Source organism: Penicillium maclennaniae (genome assembly GCF_028827695.1).
Source record: "Penicillium maclennaniae strain IBT 15551 chromosome Unknown utg000003l:1.0-5670915.0:1.0-5674809.0, whole genome shotgun sequence".
Classification (NCBI taxonomy): domain Eukaryota; kingdom Fungi; phylum Ascomycota; class Eurotiomycetes; order Eurotiales; family Aspergillaceae; genus Penicillium; species Penicillium maclennaniae.
This window is the reverse complement of record NW_026623215.1, coordinates 1,606,682-1,630,108: the sequence shown is the minus strand read 5'-3', so window position 1 is coordinate 1,630,108 and position 23,427 is coordinate 1,606,682. Positions and strand designations below refer to the sequence as shown.

At 51.0% G+C, this 23,427-nt stretch overlaps 7 protein-coding genes across 7 annotated transcripts; 2 read left to right on the top strand and 5 right to left on the bottom strand.

Annotated features, from left to right (window-relative positions):
* Positions 1-7,709: 7,709 nt before the first annotated feature.
* On the bottom strand, positions 7,710-8,556 carry N7477_002709 (GNAT family N-acetyltransferase; the record flags this gene model as incomplete). Its single annotated transcript, XM_056964372.1, has 2 exons — positions 7,710-8,336; positions 8,443-8,556. 2 exons carry the CDS (start codon positions 8,554-8,556, stop codon positions 7,710-7,712), a joined length of 741 nt encoding a protein of 246 aa, XP_056824325.1.
* Positions 8,557-9,382: 826 nt separating this feature from the next.
* On the bottom strand, positions 9,383-11,607 carry N7477_002708 (uncharacterized protein; the record flags this gene model as incomplete). The annotated part of the gene is made up of 4 exons (XM_056964371.1): positions 9,383-10,114; positions 10,170-10,619; positions 10,702-11,244; positions 11,272-11,607. 4 exons carry the CDS (start codon positions 11,605-11,607, stop codon positions 9,383-9,385), a joined length of 2,061 nt encoding a protein of 686 aa, XP_056824324.1.
* Positions 11,608-14,027: 2,420 nt separating this feature from the next.
* N7477_002707 (uncharacterized protein) lies at positions 14,028-15,115 on the bottom strand (the record flags this gene model as incomplete). The annotated part of the gene is made up of 3 exons (XM_056964370.1): positions 14,028-14,756; positions 14,876-15,001; positions 15,053-15,115. 3 exons carry the CDS (start codon positions 15,113-15,115, stop codon positions 14,028-14,030), a joined length of 918 nt encoding a protein of 305 aa, XP_056824323.1.
* Positions 15,116-15,786: 671 nt separating this feature from the next.
* N7477_002706 (uncharacterized protein) lies at positions 15,787-17,497 on the top strand (the record flags this gene model as incomplete). Its single annotated transcript, XM_056964369.1, is given in 6 exon segments — positions 15,787-16,167; positions 16,273-16,377; positions 16,439-16,909; positions 16,923-17,087; positions 17,144-17,270; positions 17,319-17,497. The coding sequence occupies 6 exon segments, from the start codon at positions 15,787-15,789 to the stop codon at positions 17,495-17,497; spliced, it is 1,428 nt and encodes a 475-aa protein (XP_056824322.1).
* Positions 17,498-18,605: 1,108 nt separating this feature from the next.
* Positions 18,606-19,710, top strand: N7477_002705 (PIG-Y family protein; the record flags this gene model as incomplete). The annotated part of the gene is made up of 2 exons (XM_056964368.1): positions 18,606-18,833; positions 18,922-19,710. 2 exons carry the CDS (start codon positions 18,606-18,608, stop codon positions 19,708-19,710), a joined length of 1,017 nt encoding a protein of 338 aa, XP_056824321.1.
* Positions 19,711-19,943: 233 nt separating this feature from the next.
* On the bottom strand, positions 19,944-21,362 carry N7477_002704 (uncharacterized protein; the record flags this gene model as incomplete). Its single annotated transcript, XM_056964367.1, has 1 exon — positions 19,944-21,362. One exon carries the CDS (start codon positions 21,360-21,362, stop codon positions 19,944-19,946), a length of 1,419 nt encoding a protein of 472 aa, XP_056824320.1.
* Positions 21,363-22,011: 649 nt separating this feature from the next.
* Positions 22,012-23,319, bottom strand: N7477_002703 (glutamine amidotransferase subunit DUG3; the record flags this gene model as incomplete). Its single annotated transcript, XM_056964366.1, has 4 exons — positions 22,012-22,289; positions 22,343-23,075; positions 23,151-23,246; positions 23,305-23,319. 4 exons carry the CDS (start codon positions 23,317-23,319, stop codon positions 22,012-22,014), a joined length of 1,122 nt encoding a protein of 373 aa, XP_056824319.1.
* Between the last annotated feature and the right edge of the window lie 108 nt (positions 23,320-23,427).

Sequence of the window (23,427 nt, the reverse complement as noted above, 5' to 3'; positions counted from 1 at the left end):
TTGGGATGAAGATTACTCAAATTATTTCATCCCACGCCATGAAATTGATTAATATTCTACAATTCAATATATATATTTAAATATTAGGCTCAGTCTACCACAATTTCAACGTAACCCTGTGCAATGCAAGGATGGGACAATGCCGGAGCGATTTAAATGCCGATGAACTTTTTGCGTCACGCACGGTGGATCGACTCAATCTCAAACACCTAGGTATCGTCCCGTTTCGATCAGGAAACAAGAAAATAAGGAACAAAATACAAATGAAAATAAAAACAAAAATAACGAGGGCGTCATCAAGCGAGATGGAGCTTAGCAGCCCAGTGGAGAATGGGTTTACTGGAGCACTTCGACCTGGAGTCGAAGAAGCTCCAACTTCGGTCCCTGTTTTTGATTCGTGGAGTAGTTTCGAAATTGGAAAACACGGCACAGTCAAGACAGTGGCGTCTGGCGTACAAGATCGAAGGCAGGGCTCCCGTCTAGTCTGCTGCCATGGACGCTGCTACCCTGAACGACCCTGATGCTTCAATCTTCTTGCATTGCCAAGATGCGGACTTGGGTCCTGTACAAGGGACTGTTCGGACCGTTTCGTTTGGTCGTGCCCATTACTCGCTCAATTCGCGTCTAGTGTCCACGTAGTTGCTCCGATTCGGGTGTCTTCTTACCATTTTGGGTCGGCTCGGGCTTCACAACTGGTCATTCGATCAAAGGGGGTTCCCTCCAATCAATGCACTGCGCTGGATAAACAGGGGGTTTCAAAAGGTGCCGTGGACAAGCTCTCTCTTGTTTATTCTTTTCTTTTTTTTTTTCAGATTTTTATCCTATAATTACAATTATTATTGTGATTCTAAATCTCACTATTCCAAATTCGTAGTCTTGTTTATTCCTTTTTTTCTTCTTCCCTTTTGACTCCTTTCCAGTGCAAATGCTGGAGCCTATCGCTCTTCGCGAAATGCCCTACACATTCCTAATACATCGCGTCCCCGGCTACCAAGGTTGCCCCCCCCCTGGTAGCCCAACACGAGAACCGTACGAGCGTCACGAGATGGAAGTTCTAAAGAATCGCCTGACCCCTCGGAGTACCTTAAATGTCTGGTCGCTCCAAAGGTTTCATTATGTCATGACGACTGGCGCTGAGTGCGTCTCACGACGTATCTGTTTCATGCATGAAGATCCCGACTAGTGCCACGTGTGAGCGGAAGAAGCATCCACGGCTGCGAGGAACCCTGTCGATCTCCCACCCGATAACATGCCACGGTAGAGTCAACCCTAAGTACTAGGGGGGGAAGGGGGAGGGAGGCGGGCTCGTCATCGGGGAGGGAGGGAGGCGGGGTGGGGGGGGAAGGAGAGAGAGTGCTGATCCCGGATACTCTCTGGCAAATTTCCGGGCAGTGGTCCTGCCCGGCGTGTTTTCTCTAACGGTCAACCATAGATCAAAGCCACTCTTTATGCAGGACCCGCTTGGAGCAGGGTACTTTTCTAAGGGGGGGGGGGGTGGAGGGATTGCTGGTGGGGTGTGGGAAACAGGGCGAAAGCTACCCGTCCATCATGTACTATACTGCTTCTTACGACGTGAGGTGTGGAATTATCGAGGAATTTTTTTTTGTAGCTTCGCGATTAACGACAGGCATCTGTGTGTTCCCTTTTTCCTTTTTCTTATTTTTGGGGCCCCGTCTCCCACCGTGACTCGGAGACACGTTCAATTCTCTTCTCGACGATTTCTTCCCCCCCCCCCAATACACTATTTACTCTCGACGATTCTCCATGGCTCAATCGCCTTAGTACAGTACTTACATACCTTCATACCTCGCCCAGCGTCATCCGTCTCCCGATTCCGACCTCTGTCCCCACGGGTCCCCTCCAAATCGCATTCCCCCGATGGGACCAAGATGTGCAACTATTTCAGGAATTATTACATCTATAGCAGCTGTCGAGATCCCAGCGCTCACTTCCTTCGCACTTCCCTGGATGGCAACAAGGACAATTGCTGCTCAGACAGTCCCCACGACCGATTCATCATAGTAGTCGGCAAATGCATACTGTGCCGATGAAGTGTCCTCATTGCCCTCAGGCATCGATCCGTGACGCCCAAAAGGACCTTCCCCCTCGCCTTTCTGTCTTTTTTCGTTCCTAGTCCGCCGTTTCTTTGACAATTGCGGACAACCCGAAGAATCATGATTCGGTCATAGCCGATCCCATTCGGGTATCCACTCCAAAAAATCGCGATGACGATGCCGGGCTCTTCAAGTCAAAAACTTCGGTGACTGCCCTGATCGACATTCTTCTCTATATCGGCCGGGTATGGGCCCAGATTTAAACTTTGTTGCCCCGGGGCACTCTTTGATTCTCAGGTTTCGGAGTTTTTTTGGTTTTTTTTTTTTCCTTTTGGTTTTTTCCCCTTCTTTCTACGGTTTCAATTTTCAAAATTCTGCAGAGTCAACTGGCTTTGCTTTTTCGTCCATGTTGCACCCCCCCTATTTTCGTGCGCGCTGGCCTACGGGATTTGTCCATCCTATAAGCCTTCATTCGGCGTTAGATAGGATTGTTTGTGCCCGGGTGCTATATTAGACCGGGAGCTGGATTTGTGGACTTTGGTTTTGCAGTCCAAGCACTTGAGCGATTCCCCTTTTGTTTGTCGTTTTGTTTGTCGGTTCTTTCTCGATTAGTTTCTCGATTTGTGTTGGACCCCCAACCCTGTATGATTATGATTGCATTGGACTCAAAAAGTAGGGCGTAATTACAATATAATTTTCTTTTTCTTTTCTTTTTCTATCATCACATGTCATTGAAGCCATCAAAATCAAGGATCTTTTTTCCCATTTTCTTTTGTTTCTGGGCTCGGACCCGAATTCATTCAAATCGGGAACCCGTCGATTGAGGTCTGGGTCCGGGGGGGGGATTCTCTAGGGGTCCCGCACGGGCAACGTGGTTCTACTACTTCCTGTTAAATCCAGCGCAGAGGCCAGGGGGAAAGGGGGGGTCCCAGCCCAGTGGCATGACGACAACCAAACCCATCTTAATAGTCTTTGGTCATGCAAAGCCAAAGAGGCTTGAGCTAGACATCAACTTGGTGTCACTTTTGTGGTTGCTCTAGAGGGGCTATATTCCTGATCGAGTCCGTACTTTAATTCAATGACGGATGGTAGCTGCACGGCCGGAGCAGACTAATGTGCATGCGTGTCTGTACCGGACGTTATACAAGCCAAAGGTACCGAGAAAACTACTTATCGAGACTGTCTGCAACTCCACGCAGTCTCCGAGGAGCATTGGGGTGCCGATTCAGAAGCTTCGCGCTTGTGCGCCTCCTGCAGGAAATGCAGACCCATCTCATCTCATTAGCAATTGGGTCGTGCTCTACCCTTTTGGCCAAGCAATCCTTCATCTATCGATTGGAATAGGCTTTAGCCTCTCGCTAGCCGTATCTTTTCTTGGCAGGATCGGGTAAATGGGTGAACCGGTCAGACACGTTGAAACTCAAGCAGAGTGTGGGAGGGCGTAACTTGATCCTCCGGTCCAGGGCCTGATTTTGGTCCATCTATCAATGACGGAAGAAGGAGTGGGCTAAAAGCAATCACACAAGGGAGGCCCAGCCCAGGGTGAGCTTAGGAGGCACGGGGAGGAGAGGAGGGGTGGGGTTTGTTAAGGCTTTCTCACCCGAGGTATCCGGCAGCCGGATAGTAGATGATGGTTCGCGGAAACGGAAGGGGAGTAATGCAATCGCGAATGTAAAAATCTAGACCTGTACTTGGTATATGCTCCGAGGCTGAAGCGATCAAGTGCCGGATAAAGCACAGCGATGTTTGGGAACACTAGATCCGTCTCGATTGCACTAGCCACGAATGCACAGTCGGCCATGGACGCGCTCAGTCCGTCTCACACATGCCAGCGCCAGCGCTCGAGTATTATCCCGAGTGTCAAAAAGACTATCTTGATTCTCATCCTTACGCCAGGCCCATGCAGATGCTCCATCGGTCGACATGAGACTGCAGTCAATGCCGGGTCATTGCGGGGACCAGTGTGTTTCCATCATTGTGATGACGCATTTCGAGTCTTTTAAATGCCATCTAGGCCCTGCGGTTGATGTCCAATAGAAAAGTAAAATTGCATGCCGTGTCAGAAGCTGATTGGGTTCGCTATTTGGAATATAATAGGCTGTGATCTTAGTATCATATACCCCGGCCTAGGCCTGTTTCATCCACAAGCTCTACCGGTACATTCCCGCCTGAAGATTATGTACTGTATGCCGGAGTCAATATCGGGAAATCAACATAGACGCAGATGGGTCTGCGATGGACAACGCCGCGGCCCCATCCGCATGGGTTTTCGAGCGAGTAGCAATACTCGTACCTAGGTGTAGCTCCTACAATGATTTATTTCCACGTCCCAGTAGAATCGCAAGGCATCAAGTTCCTGCGTATACTAGGGGGAATGCGGGTGGCATCGTCCGCACGTTCTTGTAAGCTATGAGTCAATGCTCCTCAACAAAATCGACGTGCTCTTTCACATGTTCCGAATATACCTTGCTCGAGTCAATTGGCGAAGTGGCGCAGGTCATCACTGACCGTGGCAGAGGAGGGGGTTTGAACGCATGTCTCTAGGCAGCTGCCTGAGAGCAAGCCCCTCGTCATTCCACAACTGAGCCACCGACAGGGGTATTCAGTCTCGACCCGTCCTCGCTTGCTCAGAGTATCGCCGAATTCGCACCATAGATAAGTCAAAATTTCTTGATTAGAGAGACGTGTCCGTTCCAGATTCAACCTAGCCTCATCGATTACTAACATTTCTACTGGAGGATTCTGAGCCGGACAATTAAACAGCGCGTCAATTCCATCCTAGCTCTGTTCAAACAATTTCAGATTCGGGTTCGCCCGCCGAGGAAATTGGACGCTTTCATTTGCCCAGGTTAACCTTGTCCAGCAGTATTGTTGATCTTATGGATCCGTTGCAGCGTACTTTCACTTTCAGTTAGGTACATTTTGTCCTGATTTGAGTGGATGCACCCGCAACCAACGGCAATTTCTGCGACTTAGTACTTAGTCTGCATATGTGCCGCTCTTGACTCGACGATTCGACAATCCAAGGTATGCCATGCCACCCATAGACCCAGTCGTATGATTTGTGTGAAGCTCTTTAGCTCAACGCACAGACACGGACTTCTCCCTCATCAGTGATCCACTCCAGAAGACGCCATACTTGAAGAGAGACCCCTCAGCCAAATCAGGAACCATCTCCTAGTTCTACCACGCGGTCTGTGCGGAATTTGATATTTCGGGTGGAGTACCGAAGCCACAACCGTTATCCACCTTCCAAAGAGACATACGTAACTCCTAGGTGGTCACTCCCAGCTCCCCTACTTCAGGGTAGATGGGGGGGGAAGAATCGGCCAGATTGCTTTTCCAGAATGACTTTAACCGTGACACAACCCATACTCGGTTAATCTCGTAACGAGGCTAAAGTCGCAATGCACTTTGCAATATCTGCCGTCTGTAGATGACGATCCTGATTGACGCCACGAATAGCGCAGATATGACATTCACCGTCCCAATTTAGCCAAATGTCAGCCGCACTATCGTAGGCGGGAGTTGCCGCTTTCAATCTAATCGTTCAAGCTAAAGTAAGGCAGCCTGCACCTTATCACGACTTGTCCACAACCCGAGACTCGAGCCCCCTCTGGGCAGCTAGAAGGGTTCGGTTGCAAGTCATGATGCTTCGGAACCTGTCCTATTCGCCGGAAGAATATGCCTGCTCCATGGATCGGCCGACATTGAGATAATCGATGCGCGGTTTGGGTGGATAGAATAAGTATGAAACGTCATTCAACCTAGGGGTGCAAGTTCCGACCTGAGGCGCAACCCGACGATCATCCTCCACATAGCGTTTCACCCCAGGACGGTGGGGTTGGATCACGCAGGGCTCCTGCCATGGAATTATATGAGAGGTGGGTTGATCAACGCTTTGAACTAATAATGTGCGAATAAAATGCGTTTGACGCGCGTGTCTAATATCGATTCGTGGATGGCAACTGGTTATAGTATGTGCAAGGATCCCGCTTTGTCTGCCAAGTTTTTTTTTTCTCGCCTTCGAACGAACAAGAAGAGGAAGGATTTTCAAAAGCGGACTTCCGGTCGGATGGCAATTGGGTTGGGGGGAGTCCACGCCGGCGGTAAACAAGTGTAGCGAGGATACGGCTTTCGACACACTTTGGGCACGAATGAGACGCCTGGTAATTCTTCAAGGCACAGACTGAGTCTTGAAGAGGCTCGTTTGCGACTCACTGGCTGGAACCCGGTCTCGTTGCTAGCCGGGGGACTCAAATTCTGCCGAGACGATTCTGCCGAGAGACAGGAAACAGTGATCAAACTACGCAGATATTGGAAGTTCTCTTCTTCCAACTCCCCATTGCAGGTGCCACCGGATACCGTATTGGCTGGGTGCACGACGGAGGAAACTGATGATCTTTGGCTATATGCCGCGTTCCTGGGGGTTAATTGACTGACGTTGGCAGCCAATCCAGCTAAAGGGCTGGTAGTCAGGTCCCTGTCGCTACAGCATGGAATATCTCTTGTATTGGCTTGGTGGGGATCGAGCGCTTCGGTGGGCGTTTCATGGTGGGTGTCGACTTTATTGTTTTTTGGAGGATATATATCGGTTTGCTTTGCTGAACACGCTGCTGTCTGAGCGTCTCGTCTGAACTGTTGGCGTCGGGCGATCATTGATCGCAGAGTAGACCACAGCCCACGAGGTCTTCGAAATAGGATGATGGACATATTGCCGATGAACAGAGGTCCTCTCCAGGAACAGTGTGGGGTAATAGACACAATAACTCAGGGAACCCAGGGAACCGAATGTGCCCGGATGTTAGAGCTGAGCAGTAACTCAGCTACTGTAAATTGGTTGCTCACAAGACAGACCACCTCAGGAGACCTGGGCCGATCTTCATATTTCCTATTCAAGGCGTGGCTGAAAAAATTGAACAAGCACTGAAGAAGATATTAAATGCAATGAACCTTGGAATCCAATGAGGTCGTGGAAGCAGTTCTGACCTAACTTATAAAGCATTTCCCTTCCAATTTATACACACTTTGAAGAGTCTCCTAATGTTCGACCTAAGATAATCTGCACTCAGCCCAAATTCTCATCCATAACCAAAGTATCAAACCTGACTGACCCGAAACGGCGGGGAGTCTAAACCCCAAACTCGCTAATCTCAGCAATGTTACCAAACCGTTAGATCCAGTCGGCAACCTACCTCCCAACCTTGAAAATTCGACGTAGCCGACCTTTCCACAGCTGACCGCATATGCGCCTTTCCGGGTTGATTAGCGCGAAGGTTAAAAGTTTTCTGATCTATCACTTGATAAGTCTTTGCAAACGCGTAGACGTCTCTGGACGGCTCTATAGCCCCACTTGGAGGATATATCCTGCGCTACTGAGCCCGTTTCCTGGGCGCCATTGTTTTGTGCATGGGGATGGTGATAGGAGTAGGTGTTAGGGCTGCTTTGAAATCAGGCTGGGTTGAAGATTGGTCAGCCGGGGGTCTGCGTAACTCGATGGATTCCTGCGACCGGAGATTAACAGTGGAATGGAGAAACGGATCAGTGTTGATTCGTTCTGCTATCTAGTAATTGAAGAAAGAGTGTTTCGGTAACAAAAGACGAAGTCGTGAAGGATTGGTAGAAGCTTTGTTCAAGGGTCAAGCTGTGCCGAGATTACTCCGTCCTGGGATTTCGCACCATGCAATATAGCTGAAGATGAATATTAGCACAAGCGATACCGAGGAAAGACTGAAAGATTACCATGCAAACATCATCCCCATCGCGACACTCCATCTCCCTGCTCATCTTAAAACCCATACGCTCATAAATCTGCACATTCGGCACATTCTTCGAGCTCTCCAGATAACATTTGATCCCCTCCTCATCCGCCATCTTCAGGACCTTCCTAAAGAGTAAACCACCGATCCCCTTGCCTTGCGCCTCAGGACTGACAGCAACCATATTACAAAAGTAATACCCGCGCGGATCATCCCAAATCTGCGCTTGTGCATCCTGCTGGTTCTTTTTCCAGATCCAATATCGATTTGTGCGCAGGCCACCATGGCCTATGTATCGAATATTGTTATAGAGCTGGCTGAGTGAGAGATACCACGACTGGATCCAGGAGTACCAGCTTTCCGGCTGAGAAGCTGCCCGAGGGGCAAGCCAACAGGAGACGCCTAGGACTAGAGAGTCAGGGATGGCGGTTTCCTTTGCTACTTGGAACAGCGCGTTCCTGATACCCCAGTGGCATCGGGCGGAAAGTGAGGCATAGTTTCTTTGCTTATTGAACTGGGCGTGCTCTCCCGTGTGGTGTAACGGGGCTCGGATTGGACCGACCGCGTCACCGGGAGAGGGATGTTAGTGTTTCCAGGCACAGAATGGTAGCAAGGGACTCATTGAGTACTGTAGAGGCGTCGAAGACCCATTTGTGATACGGGTCGTCGGCGAAGGCTTGCTGAATCACATGGATGGCGCCGGGGATATCGGCCTCGGTCAAGTCGACGACTTCGATCGCCATTGTGAATGGTGTGAGCTCCCAAAGTGGCAGCGGGTTGATTCAATTGACCAGGCGAATGCCCTGTTGTCACGTCAGTAAGTCTGTGAGCTCTCGTTCGTGCGAAGCTCAAGGCAATGGTCACTTTGCGTAATGGGACAGTAGTTGTCTTGAGTTAAAGTTGGGGCCCCCGCTGTCAAATTATGGGTCCCAGTCCACTTACCTAGTGCCTTGGATAGTGAGGCGGCGGTGTAGCCAAACAGAACAGAGTCAGCAATGAAGACTGAATGGGATGTTATAAGGGCCGAAATCAGGAGACTGGGTTTTCAGAAGGTTGAGGGTGCACACTGGCACGAGCTAGAGGCTGGGCTGCGGCGATATGAGTCTAAACCGGGGAAGGCAATTAGACCCGTTATCTCTTATCGTGCTACTGCCTCTCTACCTTGGACTAGGTCTTAGATCTGGAGATATAAATTATATAGACGTGCAGTTACCACATCTGATGTATCAATCCATTGAAAAGTTATGCAAAACCCGCGGGGAAGCTGCTCCAGCCAAAGACCCTCGCGCCGTGTGCCCGTTGCCCACGTGAAACCGCCTGTGAGAATGAACATGGACGGAGAACCTGAATCCACACCAGGCCCATCATGCCAATGAAAACCAAAACCAGAACCAAAGCCAAATTACCAAATATAAATCACAGAGAGAAAAAAAAACAAACCAAGATTCTAAACCGCTGACAAAGAAAATAAACACAGTAGCCCTCAACACCAGTTTCGGTATGAATTCGTAACTTCATGGCTCGGATCTCGTAATGCGAATGGACTGTACAGTGTCGCACGTGAGAAGATCATGTGGAGGTGAAGTCGTCAAGGCGCACCCACTCACGGGGAACGTCCATGCTGCGGTTGACACGGCCACCTGGAGTGAGCGGGACATCGACGCGGCCTCTGCCTCGATCGTCCTCTTCCTGATCTTCGTAATATGAGAGTCTGGAAAAGTAGTCCTCCAATACTGTCTCGCGATCGCAATTACCCACGATAGTTGTGTACTCTGGTGGAGGAGTGACCAAGGGAGGCGGTGGTGGAACATCTTCAAAGGCGGGAGGTGCGAATGATGGCGTGCGGAGGAGATGCATCGGACGAGGAACGTGCGGCGCTCCTGGTTGAGTGGAAGGATCTCGCTGCACATCCCGCCTGCTCTCTTCGTGGGCGAGATGAGCCTGGGCGGGCCGGGCAAGGCCAGCAGATCCATTCGTGAAGCTTCGAGCGATGGGTCGGCCTCCCACCGATGCCCCAGCTATCGAGGCCTGGCGACTGAGATTGATGGATGAATCTTCACGGTCCGAGCTGGACTGGGCGACGGCGTGGTCGCGTGCAGCCATTGGCGCGCCAGGGCAACCGCATTCAAACTCCTGCACTGGCGGCTCGGGTTCGGCGTCCGGTCTCGAATAAGCCGGAAGGTAGATATTTGCCTGCGTAGCCTTGCAGGACAGGATGTGGAAGGGCGAGTCGATGGAAATTTCGAAATGTCTGCGCTTGCCTGTATCTCGTTCATCAACTTTGGAAAGGCGGAGCACAATCTATGGGTAAGTTAGCATCTGAGGACCGCATTGAGCGAGTATGAGATGGACTGACCTTGATCCAATGATTGATCTGGATATTCTCGTAAGTCGTGTCGAAATGCAGGCGCTGAGCCTCATCGCGACCCTTCATCTCATGACAGCTGGGCAATTGCACGTTGAACTCCATTTCCGTTGGACCAACACCGGAGGAATCGCTGGACAGATTACCCAATAAGTTCGTACGAGTACGATCCACGATCTCCTCTCCTCTGGCAGCTGCGGCACGGTGGTCCCAATCGATACCACCACCAGCCATGACTCGCATAGAGCTGCCCGGGTACGTGCTAGTACTGGCAGATTCCGCGCGCTTTTCGAACAACAGGACTTTCTTTGCCGGCTGCAATCGATGGACGCTCTTATCGGCGGTCCAATGCTGGATGTTCTCCGTAACATAAACCTTGATTCGATGGCATTCCACCTTGGCCAATGGCGTTAACTTGAACGCAATTGGAATCTGAAGAGCCTAACGGAAACGATTTGCCAGAGATGACAATGTCATAATGGAGCTGATCCTCCCAATTTCGTGAGATAGCGATTGGCTCAACTTGTTCTAAGGATCCTTCGGCCGGGGTCCGGATCACGGGAATCTCCAAAGTGCCTAACAGGTTGGGTCGGAATGCACCGGAGCGCTCCACGATGGCTTCCAAGTCATATTTCACGGATCCCAAGTCTGTTTTAATCGTTTCAGGCAATGATCCGTCGATTGGGAACTCGAAACTATATAAATAGTCTCCCACAGGAAACATGCGGTAGTTGCGCTGCGGTTGGGTCTGCGTACTGACAGAAGGCTCGTTACGGCTGAAACTTCGCGAATGGCCACGTGCGCTCTGAACGGACAGCCGTTTGGCGTCTCTCATGGCATTCGGGCCGAGCGAAGTAACAGAACTACTCCTGGAAAACAATTCTCGTGTGGTCAAGGAGACTGCGTCCTTGCTACCGGACAAGGGTGATGCAGGTTTGGCGTGCTGGTAGTAATGCGCTCCGTAATCGTTTGCCATCAACGCCGTATCTCCGTGATTGAAGTAGATGACGCCATGGGTGACAAGGTCCTTCTTGTCGTGAAAATGAATCTTTTTCGGGGGGGATACCTATCGACGGATTGTCAGTATGTGAACGCCGGTATCGGAGAGCATAGTGAAGGACTCACCATCTGGCCAGTCTGTTTGTGCATGACCACGGAAGCAAATCGAAATCTTCTTGATTTTGACACACTTAGTGACCTTCAAGTGAAGTTGGCCTCTCAGAATGGCAGATCGTTTCGTACTGGGGTCATTTTGGTCATAGCCCTGTAGGTATAGTACAGGTTCGGTCAGGGCGATGCCGACGGTCAAGCCGCTACCGGTGGCGACAATTTTCTCGTTGCGGAGTGGCTGAAATGGTGTAGTCAATTCGGGGGTTGTGGTGCCGGACGAATGGTCCCGGACCGGACGGGGAAGAATGTCGGTAGCCATATCAGAATCCGAAGGTCCGTCACTATCCGGAAAAGTGTATCTCAGGTCTCCCGGCGAGAGAATGATCTCAGAAACGGGCCTGGGCCGAATCGTTGGCCGGGGGGGGTCGTTGCAGGGAGATGGGCGATTGTATTCCGGACGACCGCAGTCGCAGGAATCGCTTCGCGTTCTCACGTGGGCCCGCCAGCTTTTGGAGGATGGAACCGCGGCGCGTGGTTTTCGAAAATGATTCTTCGACGGAATCTAGAGACACAGTCTGACAACGAGCGGAACGAGCGCGAAGGAAGTAAGAAAATGGAGGTACAGGGAGGGCGACCTCGGGCGGGGGAGTACGAAATGACCCCGACCGCGATACCTGCGCGGGGATAATGTGAGCCATTACTTCGAAATCCAGTGCGGCATGATCGCGAGAGACGAGTCTTGGGAATCAATTTCTAGGAATTCTAGAACCCCCAAACTTCCAAGATTGGGGTCTGGACGCAAGCAAGTCTGGAAAGTTGGGATAGGGCTCTGGAACGCGGGGGAGAAGAGAGACAGAAAGAATGCCGACTCCAATTCAAGAATGCAGCAGAAGAATCAAAGAAGACGAGCAAGATCAACACACACACACACACATACCTTTTACTTTAATCTTTGTGAGACTTGGGTGTCTTTTTCAGCCCGGGCCCTTTGAACTGCAAGGAGCTCACACCGGTCTTTGCGTCTTGTGCAGGAGGGAAAAAAGGCAGGCGCTGACTTCATTGCACACGGCACCTTTCACTCCACTGATCACCGCCGTGCGGATCGCTGAGACGGCGGCTTGGATTGGCTGGAGGGACCTCAAAAGTGGTTCTTTTGATTTCCCAGTTGTTGCTTCAGTGAGCGATGTGGCGCCTTCTCTATCGAGAGTCTAGAGGCCAGAGGCTAGAGGCTTTTTTTTTTTCTTCTCCTGAAGAGGTGAGACATGGGCAGATGAAAAGGGCTATATGGGCTTCGGGCACAACGCCCCACGGAAAACACGGGAACGAACCCGATCGATGATGACATGAACACGATGGCGGATTGGTAGCTGGTTCTCCAACTACTCATCCGGCGATCCGGTCTAGAGATTCGACTGACAAACTCTTTTCCACTCTTCGGCTCGGCACTTTGGTTCCATGTGCAAGGTCCACTCGACTCTGATCTGCGTAGACGTAGGGCTCTCTCGCTACTTCACGATTCGATTTCTGCCCTGTCTATGTCTATGTCTATGATCTGTCGATGCATCTCTAGAGTCCATCACAGTGTCAGACAACCAGTTTTAAATACTTAGACACCACACTTGAAAGACATCGGCACGGATAGCTCGGCATCGGACCTTCGCCCCTGGATCTGATGTTCCGGAGCCTCTCTCGTGGATGCTATACCACCTTTCTAGTAGTAGTATCGGCATTGCGGCGACATCGGCAGCGCACATTCATCAAGCTTGGTGTCGCATGTGAGCGATCAGGCCACTAACTTCCCAAGGGAAGACTGCCCTAGCGTAGCTGAAAAAGAAGCGCAGTCCTGATCCCTGTCGCCCTGATTTTCAGAGTTTGCCAACCTAAAAGTCCCGCAAGATTGCACTTGGCAGAGATCGGCATGCACTGATCCCCTCGATGGTCACGCTCACTGCCTACGTCTGCACCTAGTGTGCATGGAGTGGGTTACCAGGACGGAAGGCAGGACAGGAGCTGGAGAATACTTCCCCAACAACCTTCTAGACTCAAGGTCCGTGCCAGTGACAGTTGGCAATGACCTCATCGGGTCCAAGGGTCGAGGGCGACGCGTCCTTGTGCCTCATAGGGCAGATCTACCAAAGGTGGGAAATCGAGGCAAGCTTTACCTCGGAAGCCCCGTCCGTGCGGGAAGAGTTAGACAATGTCCCAAATTTAGTTCTAGTGTGCCCTGAGGATCCCTTTACGTCACCGTCGTTGGTCGTTTCTTTTTCCCGCTCGGACACTGGTCAAAGTCACGCGATGTCGTACAGTCAGGTCTGTATCGCTGTTGACTGAGTTGGTCACTTGGTCTCGAATTGACAACCCGCGCTTAAGGTGGAGGGAATTCAAAGTTGGAGCATGAGGCGCGGGGGCTGTGCAGGGCGTCGCTGCGGGCTTCTCAAAGAAAGGACCACCGCCGACTTATCTCCGCCGACCATGAGCAACTACCGTAGCCCGATGACGGGGAATCGGCACATGAGACCCGAATCCCGCGGTCTTTCGTAGCTCATGTATATGTGCGAATGGCTTGACACGACCACGGCCTCGCTGAGATCATGATCATACTGTGGCCTCCCCCCCCCCAATGCATCAGGGTTTGATTACGGGTGCAGGAGGAGATGCATGTAGATCATGGGATACTATCTCCCGTCCATACGTACAAGTATATTTGGTGGAAGTCCGGCTTCATGAGCATCAATTCGATCAACTAAACCAGTTGTCATCCAGCTCGTTGAGATTCATCAAACTGCCCCCCTCCAACTGATTGAGGTCGCCCGTACCGTCCTCGCCGAGATTCTCCGTCTCCATAAACAGGTCATCGAAGCTGGACTCCCCCGGTCCCATAATATCGTCACCAGTGCCTTGATCGGGAAATGGATTGGAGCCCATCCCAGTGTTCTGCAGCTCGAGATCGAAAGCGTCCCCGCCAGCAGGAGCGTTAATTGAGTCCTCTTCCGGCACTGAGGTGGCCACCTTGTCGGCGTTCGTTTCATTCGCGTTGCCAAAGGTTCCCGAGAGAAAGGCTTGGTCGCCCATGTCATCATTGCCAAAGTCGAGATTGAGATCGAAGGAATTGGCGCCATCACCGCCGAGCACGGAGTTAAAGTTGATTCCTTCATGCGCTCCTGGAAATCCTTGGTCGGCAGAAGCATCATTCCCTGAATTCTTCTCCTGTTTGACGGGCACCTCTTTGCCCGGTTGAGCCTCAGGCACGACTTCTGTAGGCTGAGCTACTTCAGCTAAGGCGTCCTCTTCCGCTTTAGGTTCAACCTTGACGGGTTGTTCGATCTGAACGGGCTGCTCGGCAGACGATGGTTGCGAGTCCGCGCCTTTCTCATCCGCGTCGCTCATGACGACGTCTTCGGGCTCCGCGGCCACCTCACGTGCCTTAATAGCGTCGTAATCCTTTTCCAGAAAGGCTTTGGCAATGAACTGGGTGATGTGAGTGGGATGAACGAAGAAAAGGGGGCCAGAGGAAGGAGCAGAGTCACTAGAGATTCCAGTCATCATCGCAACGGGCGTGATCTCTCTGATGATCCAATCATACTCACAATTTGTTCTGAAAGATTGTCTAGCGCATCCTGAAAGCTGTCGAAATACGAGGGGATGGAGCGCTGCAAATGAGTGCTCACGGGCATGGAGCCATTCTTTCTGAACAGTCGGCCAGTATCCAACAGCTAACGGAAGGTCAGTGATAGCTCCAAGTAAATCTCTGGATCGCAAGCTACCGTTCGCTCCACCAGGGCGGAGAGCTCTGTGAGGGAGTCAGGGTTGGCAAAGTTGGAACCCATGACGAGAAGGATCAAGCAAAATAAGATGGACCCGCACCAGCGACACGGTGAAGAGCGAGACGAGATTAGTCGCGGTGGTACGAAGTTGTACACACGAACACGGGTCTAAGCCCAACGGGGCATGGTGGCTCCCCCCCACCCCTAGCGGCTAACTCTCTCTCTTCCTCTCTCTTCTTCTCTCCCTTAACCTGTCACTCTACTTGTTTCTCCATTTTCTTTTTCCTTTTCCTCTTCCTGCTTTTGCCTGCTGTAAGCGGCTCCGCTGGCATCGGGACCTGCGTTGTTTTCATAGGCCTTTTGTTGATCTTCGGCGCTTCTCCTCAACTTTTCCTCCTCAGATCGTCCTTTTTCCATATCGATCTTTTCCATCTATTCTTGGTCATTTCTTCAAAAAGAGCTTACCTTGGAAGTGTCTCCACTTCCTCGTGATACCTCTGCTGTCTTTGTTTGGATCAAGCTAGCAGGACCTGTTGGACTTTGCGGCCTCCCCGCGCCCCCCCCCTTATACTTTACGCATACTTCGTCGCTCTCACCACGCGCCTTTTGCATTGTCCAGCTTCCTTTGATCGCTTTCGTCCCTCCAACGCCGGTTCAAAGGCATATATACCCGTTGTGAACTTCACAACACTCGTTACTCCCTACCGCATTTCCGTTTCCTAGGCCTATACACGATGGCTGAAAACGCTCCGGCTTCGACCCCCTCCTCTCTGCCCTCGGCTCCCCAGTCGGCTGCTGGTGCTCAGAATCAGCAGTACGATGGTATTCAGGGCAATGGTCAGGCCAATTCGTCCCACATGCCTCCTCCCCCGCGGCCGCCCGTGATCATCCCCCAGAACACGAACCCTATCCCCACTGCGATCACCTCTCCCATGTCTGGTGGTATGATGTCTCCCACTAGCGCTGGTGGCTATGTTCGTCGTGCTGCGCCTGAGCCCAACAAGAGAGCCCTCTACGTCGGTGGTCTGGACCCCCGTGTCACAGAGGACATCCTCAAGCAGATCTTCGAAACCACCGGCCACGTGGTTAGCGTGAAGATTATCCCAGACAAGAATGTGAGTTTCAGTGGGCAGGGGGACCAGCTACCCCCTTTCTCAGATAAGCTCGAAGAAGTGATCTTTTCTCCGATTCTGTTTACGTGTCAGGACTGATTTTCCCAGCAGTTCAACAGCAAAGGCTACAACTACGGCTTCGTCGAGTTTGATGACCCTGGTGCCGCAGAGCGCGCCATGCAAACTCTGAACGGTCGTCGTATTCACCAGTCGGTTAGTTTCGCTCATGCATCTGACCCGTGGGCGCCATTCTCATCTGACAACATTTATACAGGAAATTCGCGTCAACTGGGCATACCAGTCCAACAGCACAAACAAGGAAGATACCTCGAACCACTTCCACATCTTTGTTGGCGATCTGAGCAACGAAGTGAACGACGAGATCCTGACTCAAGCCTTCTCCGCCTTTGGCTCGGTCTCCGAGGCTCGTGTGATGTGGGATATGAAGACTGGACGCTCGCGTGGATATGGCTTTGTTGCTTTCCGGGATCGCGCCGATGCTGACAAGGCTCTCAACGCTATGGACGGCGAGTGGCTTGGATCTCGCGCCATCCGCTGCAACTGGGCCAACCAGAAGGGTCAACCCTCGATCTCTCAGCAGCAAGCCATGGCTGCTATGGGCATGACCCCCCACCACTCCTTTTGGACACCACCACTTCCCCACTCAGGGCATGCAGAGTTACGATATGGTCGTCCAGCAGACCCCTCAGTGGCAGACCACCTGCTACGTCGGCAATCTGACCCCGTACACTTCTCAGAACGACTTGGTGCCTTTGTTCCAGAACTTTGGCTACGTTCTCGAGACTCGCCTTCAGGCCGACCGTGGGTTCGCGTTCGTCAAGATGGATTCGCATGAGAATGCTGCCATGGCAATCTGTCAGTTGAACGCGTACAATGTCAACGGTCGCCCACTCAAGTGTAGCGTAAGTCAATTTTTCTCAATTTACCTCTTAGAAAGGTAATTCACTAACAGTAACAGTGGGGCAAGGATCGTCCGCCGACCGGACAATTCGACAATTTCTCCCCTCAGGGCAACGCTGCTGCTTTTAGCAACAGCCCCGGTTTCTTCCCTCAGTATGGTGGCCCGGCAGCCCCCATGAACCAAGGTGAGTATTCTGAGCTTCAATTCTGAAGTTCCGTTTCTGACTGGACAGGTCCTGCTCCTGCTGGCCGAGGCTGGGATCAACAAGCAAACAACTTTGGCGGGCCTGGCATGCCCGGTCAAGGCTTCCCCCAGGGTAATACCGGTGGTTATGGTCGTGGCCAGCCTATGTCCCCCACCGGGAACTGGGACCAGTCCAACACCAACTTCAACGGAGGCTACCAGGCATAGTCCTTTCTGGGCTGTCTTTAAGAGCTGGCTGCACCGTTGACTCTTAATTATTGGTCCTTGTCGACTCCCTCTTCCTTCGCTGACAAAGTTCTTCCGTGGGTGCCCTTTGTACCCTTCCCCTTTTTTTTCTATCTCGTATTTTCTTTGAAATTGCCTTGCAAGTGGATTTTCTAAGCGATCAAACTGCTTTGTTCTGAAATGGAATTTGTGTGTTGTGCACCGAATACCCCAAGTCCATTTTGTTGGCTCGATTCTTTCTTTTCTGCTCCTTTCGAAGAGTCCAACTTCTGGTTTCTACAGAAAACCGTGACTTCTGATTCTTGTGCTCCAAAATAAAAGCGATCTCCCTACTCTCTCTCTGTCCTAGTTCCTTGTCAATTCTTTCTGCTAGCTATTATTGCATTCCAGTACATGTGTTGTGCTGTATCAATTCTGCTTCGTTCTCTCTCTTTCCCTTTCTTCTCAGGCTCATACCTGCTGTTTTGTTTGATATTACTAATTTTCCTCCACTAACATATGCTTTCATGGGACCTTTTGCCCTGGATCTCTCGGTTGACAAATTGTTTCTTTGGTCTTGATTGAGACCTTTTTTCCTTCCCCAAAGTATCCGTACATGCCGTGATGAATTTCCTTCAGCGTGACAATCCATCCGGGTTTGATCTTTCTTCTGCCTGCTGGCGTTTGGGCCGATATACCAATTGCCTTTTGTTTGCCGTGGGTTTACCTAGACTGCAGTCAATTCGCCTCTTGTCCTACCTGTATTTGCTTTTGTGCACGGTGCCATCTTGTTTGTCGGTAATTAGCTCCCTCGCAGTATATATAAGAGAATGCTTCGATTAGTTTTAATACCGTGCAAATCCGATGAAATAGGTTCCTTCTTATAGTCTGTATTGATTATTCTTCTTATATTGATGTCGTATTTACTGTTAGCGCCTGAACTGTCAGGCGCCAACGCCACCTCCTGTTGATCCCCCGAACCAGCACTCCATCTCCACAATGTGAGCACAGGCAAACCCGAGTACAACGAAGTGTCATCCGGGCCGAAATTCCCATGCTGGGAAACTGATTGCCGAGCTGATGTCCCAGCTCTTGCTCTCCACCCGCGCCAATGGACGATGGCCAAAGTAAGTATGCGGACTTCGCAGTCGACAGACCATCCAATCGCACGCGATCCGGTAGCGCAAGCAGCGGCCACAAACGAAGCCTCTCCGGCTCTTTACTTTCGCGACTCTCCTTCCTCCGCCTGAGCCAAGCTACACAATCCGAGGCCATGGAGCAGGACGGGGACAGCGAGGACATCGGGTCCAACCGACTACAGGCCCCCAGCAATGCCCCAGTCAGTGGCAGGGCAATGTCGGCAGTTATACAACAGCAGCGCCGAACACGACGGCGACGTGGCTCGTTACGGAAAACTGCGCTTCTAGGCACTCGGCTTGAATCCCGTGAGAAACGATCAGCGAGCAAATCAACCCGACGCCGTCCCTCAATTCCAAGATGACGCGCCACGCTCTCCAAAAGACCAAACATCATTCTCAGACGACTTCACGGCCCCTGGCAGCTTCACAGACGAGGCCGAAGATATCCCAACTCAGACACAACCCAGCTGGTTCCGCGCAAGTACAGCGCAAAAGATCTTCCGCCCGTCGCTTACGCGCCGGCGACAAGGCCTCACGCAACAAAACCTCCTCAGCGAAGAGACAGGCACCGACGACGAAGAACCCGTCTCCTTCTCACGCATCAACACCACACCTGGCACCAATTCCGCGATCAATGCATCCACCACAGCCCTACATATCTCGACCCCCTCCTCCGGCTCGGACTCCTACTACCCCATGACATCTGATGCAGCCTACAGATCCGTCCACCACAAATCATCCCCACTCGCTTCACACCACGTCGAAATGAAAAATAATGTAGAGATAACATGGGACTATTCCGAGACCGAATGGTGGGGATGGATCATCTTAATGGTCACCTGGCTGGTCTTCGTCGTCGGTATCGGCAGCTGCTTCGAGGTTTGGAGCTGGGCCTGGGATGTCGGTGAGACGCCATATGCGCCACCGGAACTTGAGGATGATCCTACACTTCCTATTGTGGGTTATTATCCGGCGCTGATCATTCTCACGGCTGTTATGGCGTGGGTTTGGGTTGTTGTTGCTTGGGTCGGGATGAAATACTTCAAACATGCTAATATATCGGGTGATGATAGTTGAGTCTCGTTGCTCTTTCAATGTACATTATGATATAATATCTTTCAACTGGCAATTTCCATGAGACTGATTACCTTTGGGGGGCCATTGATTGATGTTCTGGTCATGAGATGCCAAACCCGCCGGTGGACAATTAAATATTAGAACGAAAGGAGATAGTAATTGCTCTATTGCTAGCCCATATGTCTGCAAGAAAATTCGCAGTGGCCCACGGACTCCATAACTCGTACGCACCGTCAGAAAGCCTCGAAACCCCGTCGAAGTGATGAACATATCCCATCAACCAGCATGCTCTCCTCATCAATAGGCACACCCCAAGCCCCAGCCTGCCAACTAATCGTACAAACCAAACTACCACCCTTGACACTAATGATGTTAAAGTCCATAGGCGCGCTAATCGGATTAGCGGGCCTCGAAAACACCATTTTGCTAATACTGCAATCTGGATTCCCACCACCATCAAAAGCAAGTAGATTGCTGAATTCAAACGAGCAATCTCTTTCATGTCCAATTTTCTTTTGAATCCACTTTCGGATGCTGGGAACATATCTCAAAAGACCGATAGCTTGATCATGTAGTCTCACATGGCATTCAGCTAATCTCTTCGTAATGGAGCTTGCAGAAGCCCACATTGCATCTGAGAAGCCGGGACCGATCTCATGTATGCGTGGATGGACTTCATAGTGACCGTTCACGAAAAGACCCCACGTGTAGGCTGGGATTCCCACAGATGAGCGCATATCGACCGCCGTCCCTGAGACGAAATTGTTTATCTTTGGGTCAGTCAAAGCCTGGCTCAAAGCCCGGGTGATGAGCAGGTGCATCGTCGCGGTGAGCTTGGCATCGTGAGATCTCGCTGCTTGTAGTGCATTCTTGACTAGCTGGGCCTCAATCTCGAGGATTCTTAGTCTGGTGGTTGTCTTGGGGTTAACGAATATGGGCGCGCCTATCCATGTACCGTCGTCAACTGTGCTGACAGCCGGGCGGAGGCCGAGAAGGTTGTTTAAGAATCTTGGAAAATACACAGCTAGTAGAGGTGCCAGGAGGAATTTCCAAGAGATGGGCAGTCTTTCGGGCGTGTCAAAGGGTGCCGTGAGCACTTGCTTTGGTGGTGTCACCAAGAAGGATTCTTTCAGATCTGCAATGGTGTTCTTCTGCCATACGTTCAAGAAGGTACGATGGAATGTCATTCCCACCATGCCGTCGCCGAGGGTGTGAGAGAAAGAAAAGACTATAAAGCAACGCTTCACTTTGAAGTCATGCGAAGCAAGAGGAAGGACAACAATTCGCCATGGAGGAACATCGGCGGGCCATGGCCTGTCAAGAATAGGTGGAAGAATCTTTTGAAAAGCAGCTGTCTCATCACTGGTCTCGTCGTGGACTATCGAAATGTGGTCTTCCAGATTCATGGTTGAGACTCCTTCGAAAGCTGGTGTCTCCGTATGTTTGTTCTTGACGACCACACTCAGGAATGGGTGCTCTTGGATGCAGTGCTTCACAGGAGATATGAAAGACTGAGTTGAAACGACATCTACATTTTCGTCTGCAATCTCGTAGACTGCTGCTATGACAAGAGCGTTGTAAAAACCGACATCTTCTCGGCTAATCGTGCGGCGTTCATTAGGACCTGTGTTCTCGTTAGAGCTAACGTGCATTGATTATCTAGGCTAAATGGCAGTCACTGACTTGCGAACCTCAAAAAAGTTGTTTGCTGTGACATTACTTGCAGGTTCGAAGATCACCTATGCTGTCAGAGCAGCAACGGAGAAGATAGGGGCCCATATTTGCTGGTGAGAAAAAGGCGCCAAGCCCGGCCTTTTTGGCCCCCAATCGCAATTTCTTCGTACAATCCAGCGTTGAAGCGAAATGGTAAGCAATCACGATCCTTGTAGCTGAGAGCGTGGCTTGCGATGAAGTTACTAGAACGGAAAATGAGTCGGTCGATCCGTCTGGGTACCCGGGCGTATCTACGCTACTCTGCGCCTTCGGATATTCGAAGAGTAGCATGCATTCTTGATGGAAACTTCAATCATTCTGGAGAGTCATAAAAAGCGGTCTCTTCTATAATTTAATCGATTCTCTTCCTCCGAGCCGATCTCATGTGACTGCTTGTGTAGAGGCGGCTAGTCTCAATGCTAATACCCTCAATGAAACCAAAATGCTCCTGACAATAACGTCCAACCAAATCCCAATGACTCCAATTGCAGGCTAGGTATCATTCATCTTACCGGTCTCAACATCTCGCCCACGGAAGCCTGAAAGAACAAAACAAATTAGATGAAAGAAAACTTGCCCTAATGGCGGTTATACCGCCGCTGTATGCTGGAGAATGCGAGGTCCATCCGGAGCCGTGACGTCACTCTGACTTGTTGCGTGGAATGAAGAAGTGGCACATGTATCTTGATTCGGTGGTGGTACAGTAGTACCAGGCGCCGTACTGACAAGGCCCTTGGATACAGCGAAACAAGTCGAGCGGTCGTGGTTGAGATCTTCGCTGTAGAATTCATCCAGAATCGGGTGAAGCAAAACTGTCTGTTTGTGAATCGTCACAACTGAGTTTGTCGGAACAGATACCCAATTGTCTGTAAATTGAGTCAGCACTTGTTCTAAGACAAAAAGGGGGGAGATGGCTAACGTCGTTCAAAGGTGATGGGCTCACTAGCCACAAGCACGATATCAGCACCCTTATCATGGCGTTCCATCTTGAAATGACCCTTGGTCTTTCCCTCCTTCCATTTGGTGCCAGACGAGAAGTACAGGCTCGCAGGCTCGTCGGTTTTGCTGCTGACATACCGAGTGCAGACCACAGTGTGGCCATCCGTAACAGCAAAATTAAGCAGGCTTCGGGTCTCAAGATCGGTGAGATTGTGCTTGTTAGGGATCTCTCGAATAAATTCATTGATCCTGGCAATGGTCTTCATCATGACTCGACGTAACAGCGCTTGTCCAAACCCTTCCGGGCCCGGATCTGAGCTCGGGTCTACACCTTCTTTCTCCAGCAAATCGAGGAACAGTGCAAAGGACCACTCGCTATCTGTGCCACCCTTGACACCAAGATACCATTTGTCGGCGAGAGAGCTACCCAATGCCCGCTTGATATGATTCCAGCCGCCGACGCTGCCATTGTGCATCCACATCAGAGTCTGGTGCTGAAAAGGGTGGCAGTTATTCTCCGCAAGAGCACCCTCGGTGGTGGCACGGACATGGGCAAAGATAAGGTCAGAGCAAGTCTTCGAAGCCAGACGCTCCAGATTCTCGCAGTTCCAGGCAGGCAGGGTTGATGTGAAGATGCAGGGCTCTGGTCCAAGCTTAGGGTCGGTATAGAAGCCCACCCCAAAGCCATCTCCATTGACAGGGCGCCGATTATCCTGTATGTCGATGTTAGCGCCTATCTATACATGGCCGGCCCCCAGAAAGCGGTGTGTTGAGGTTTAGGGACATACTAATCTTAATCGCGAGTCATAGGACTGGGTCAGGATAGAGTGACTGGGTTCTGTGACCAGCTTGCTGAGACGGATCTCGTTGCGACCCTTGTATATCTGTTGGGGCCAGATTTAGACAAGTAGGATACCAGACCAATGTCGCAGAGCAGCTCACCAAGAATCGACACATGCTTGGTCTTGATTCAATTCAATCGGACTCGATTGAGGACTGGCTTTGAATGGCTTCAGGATAATTGTACTCCAAATATCGATATTGCAGGCTGCAACGTGGTTCACG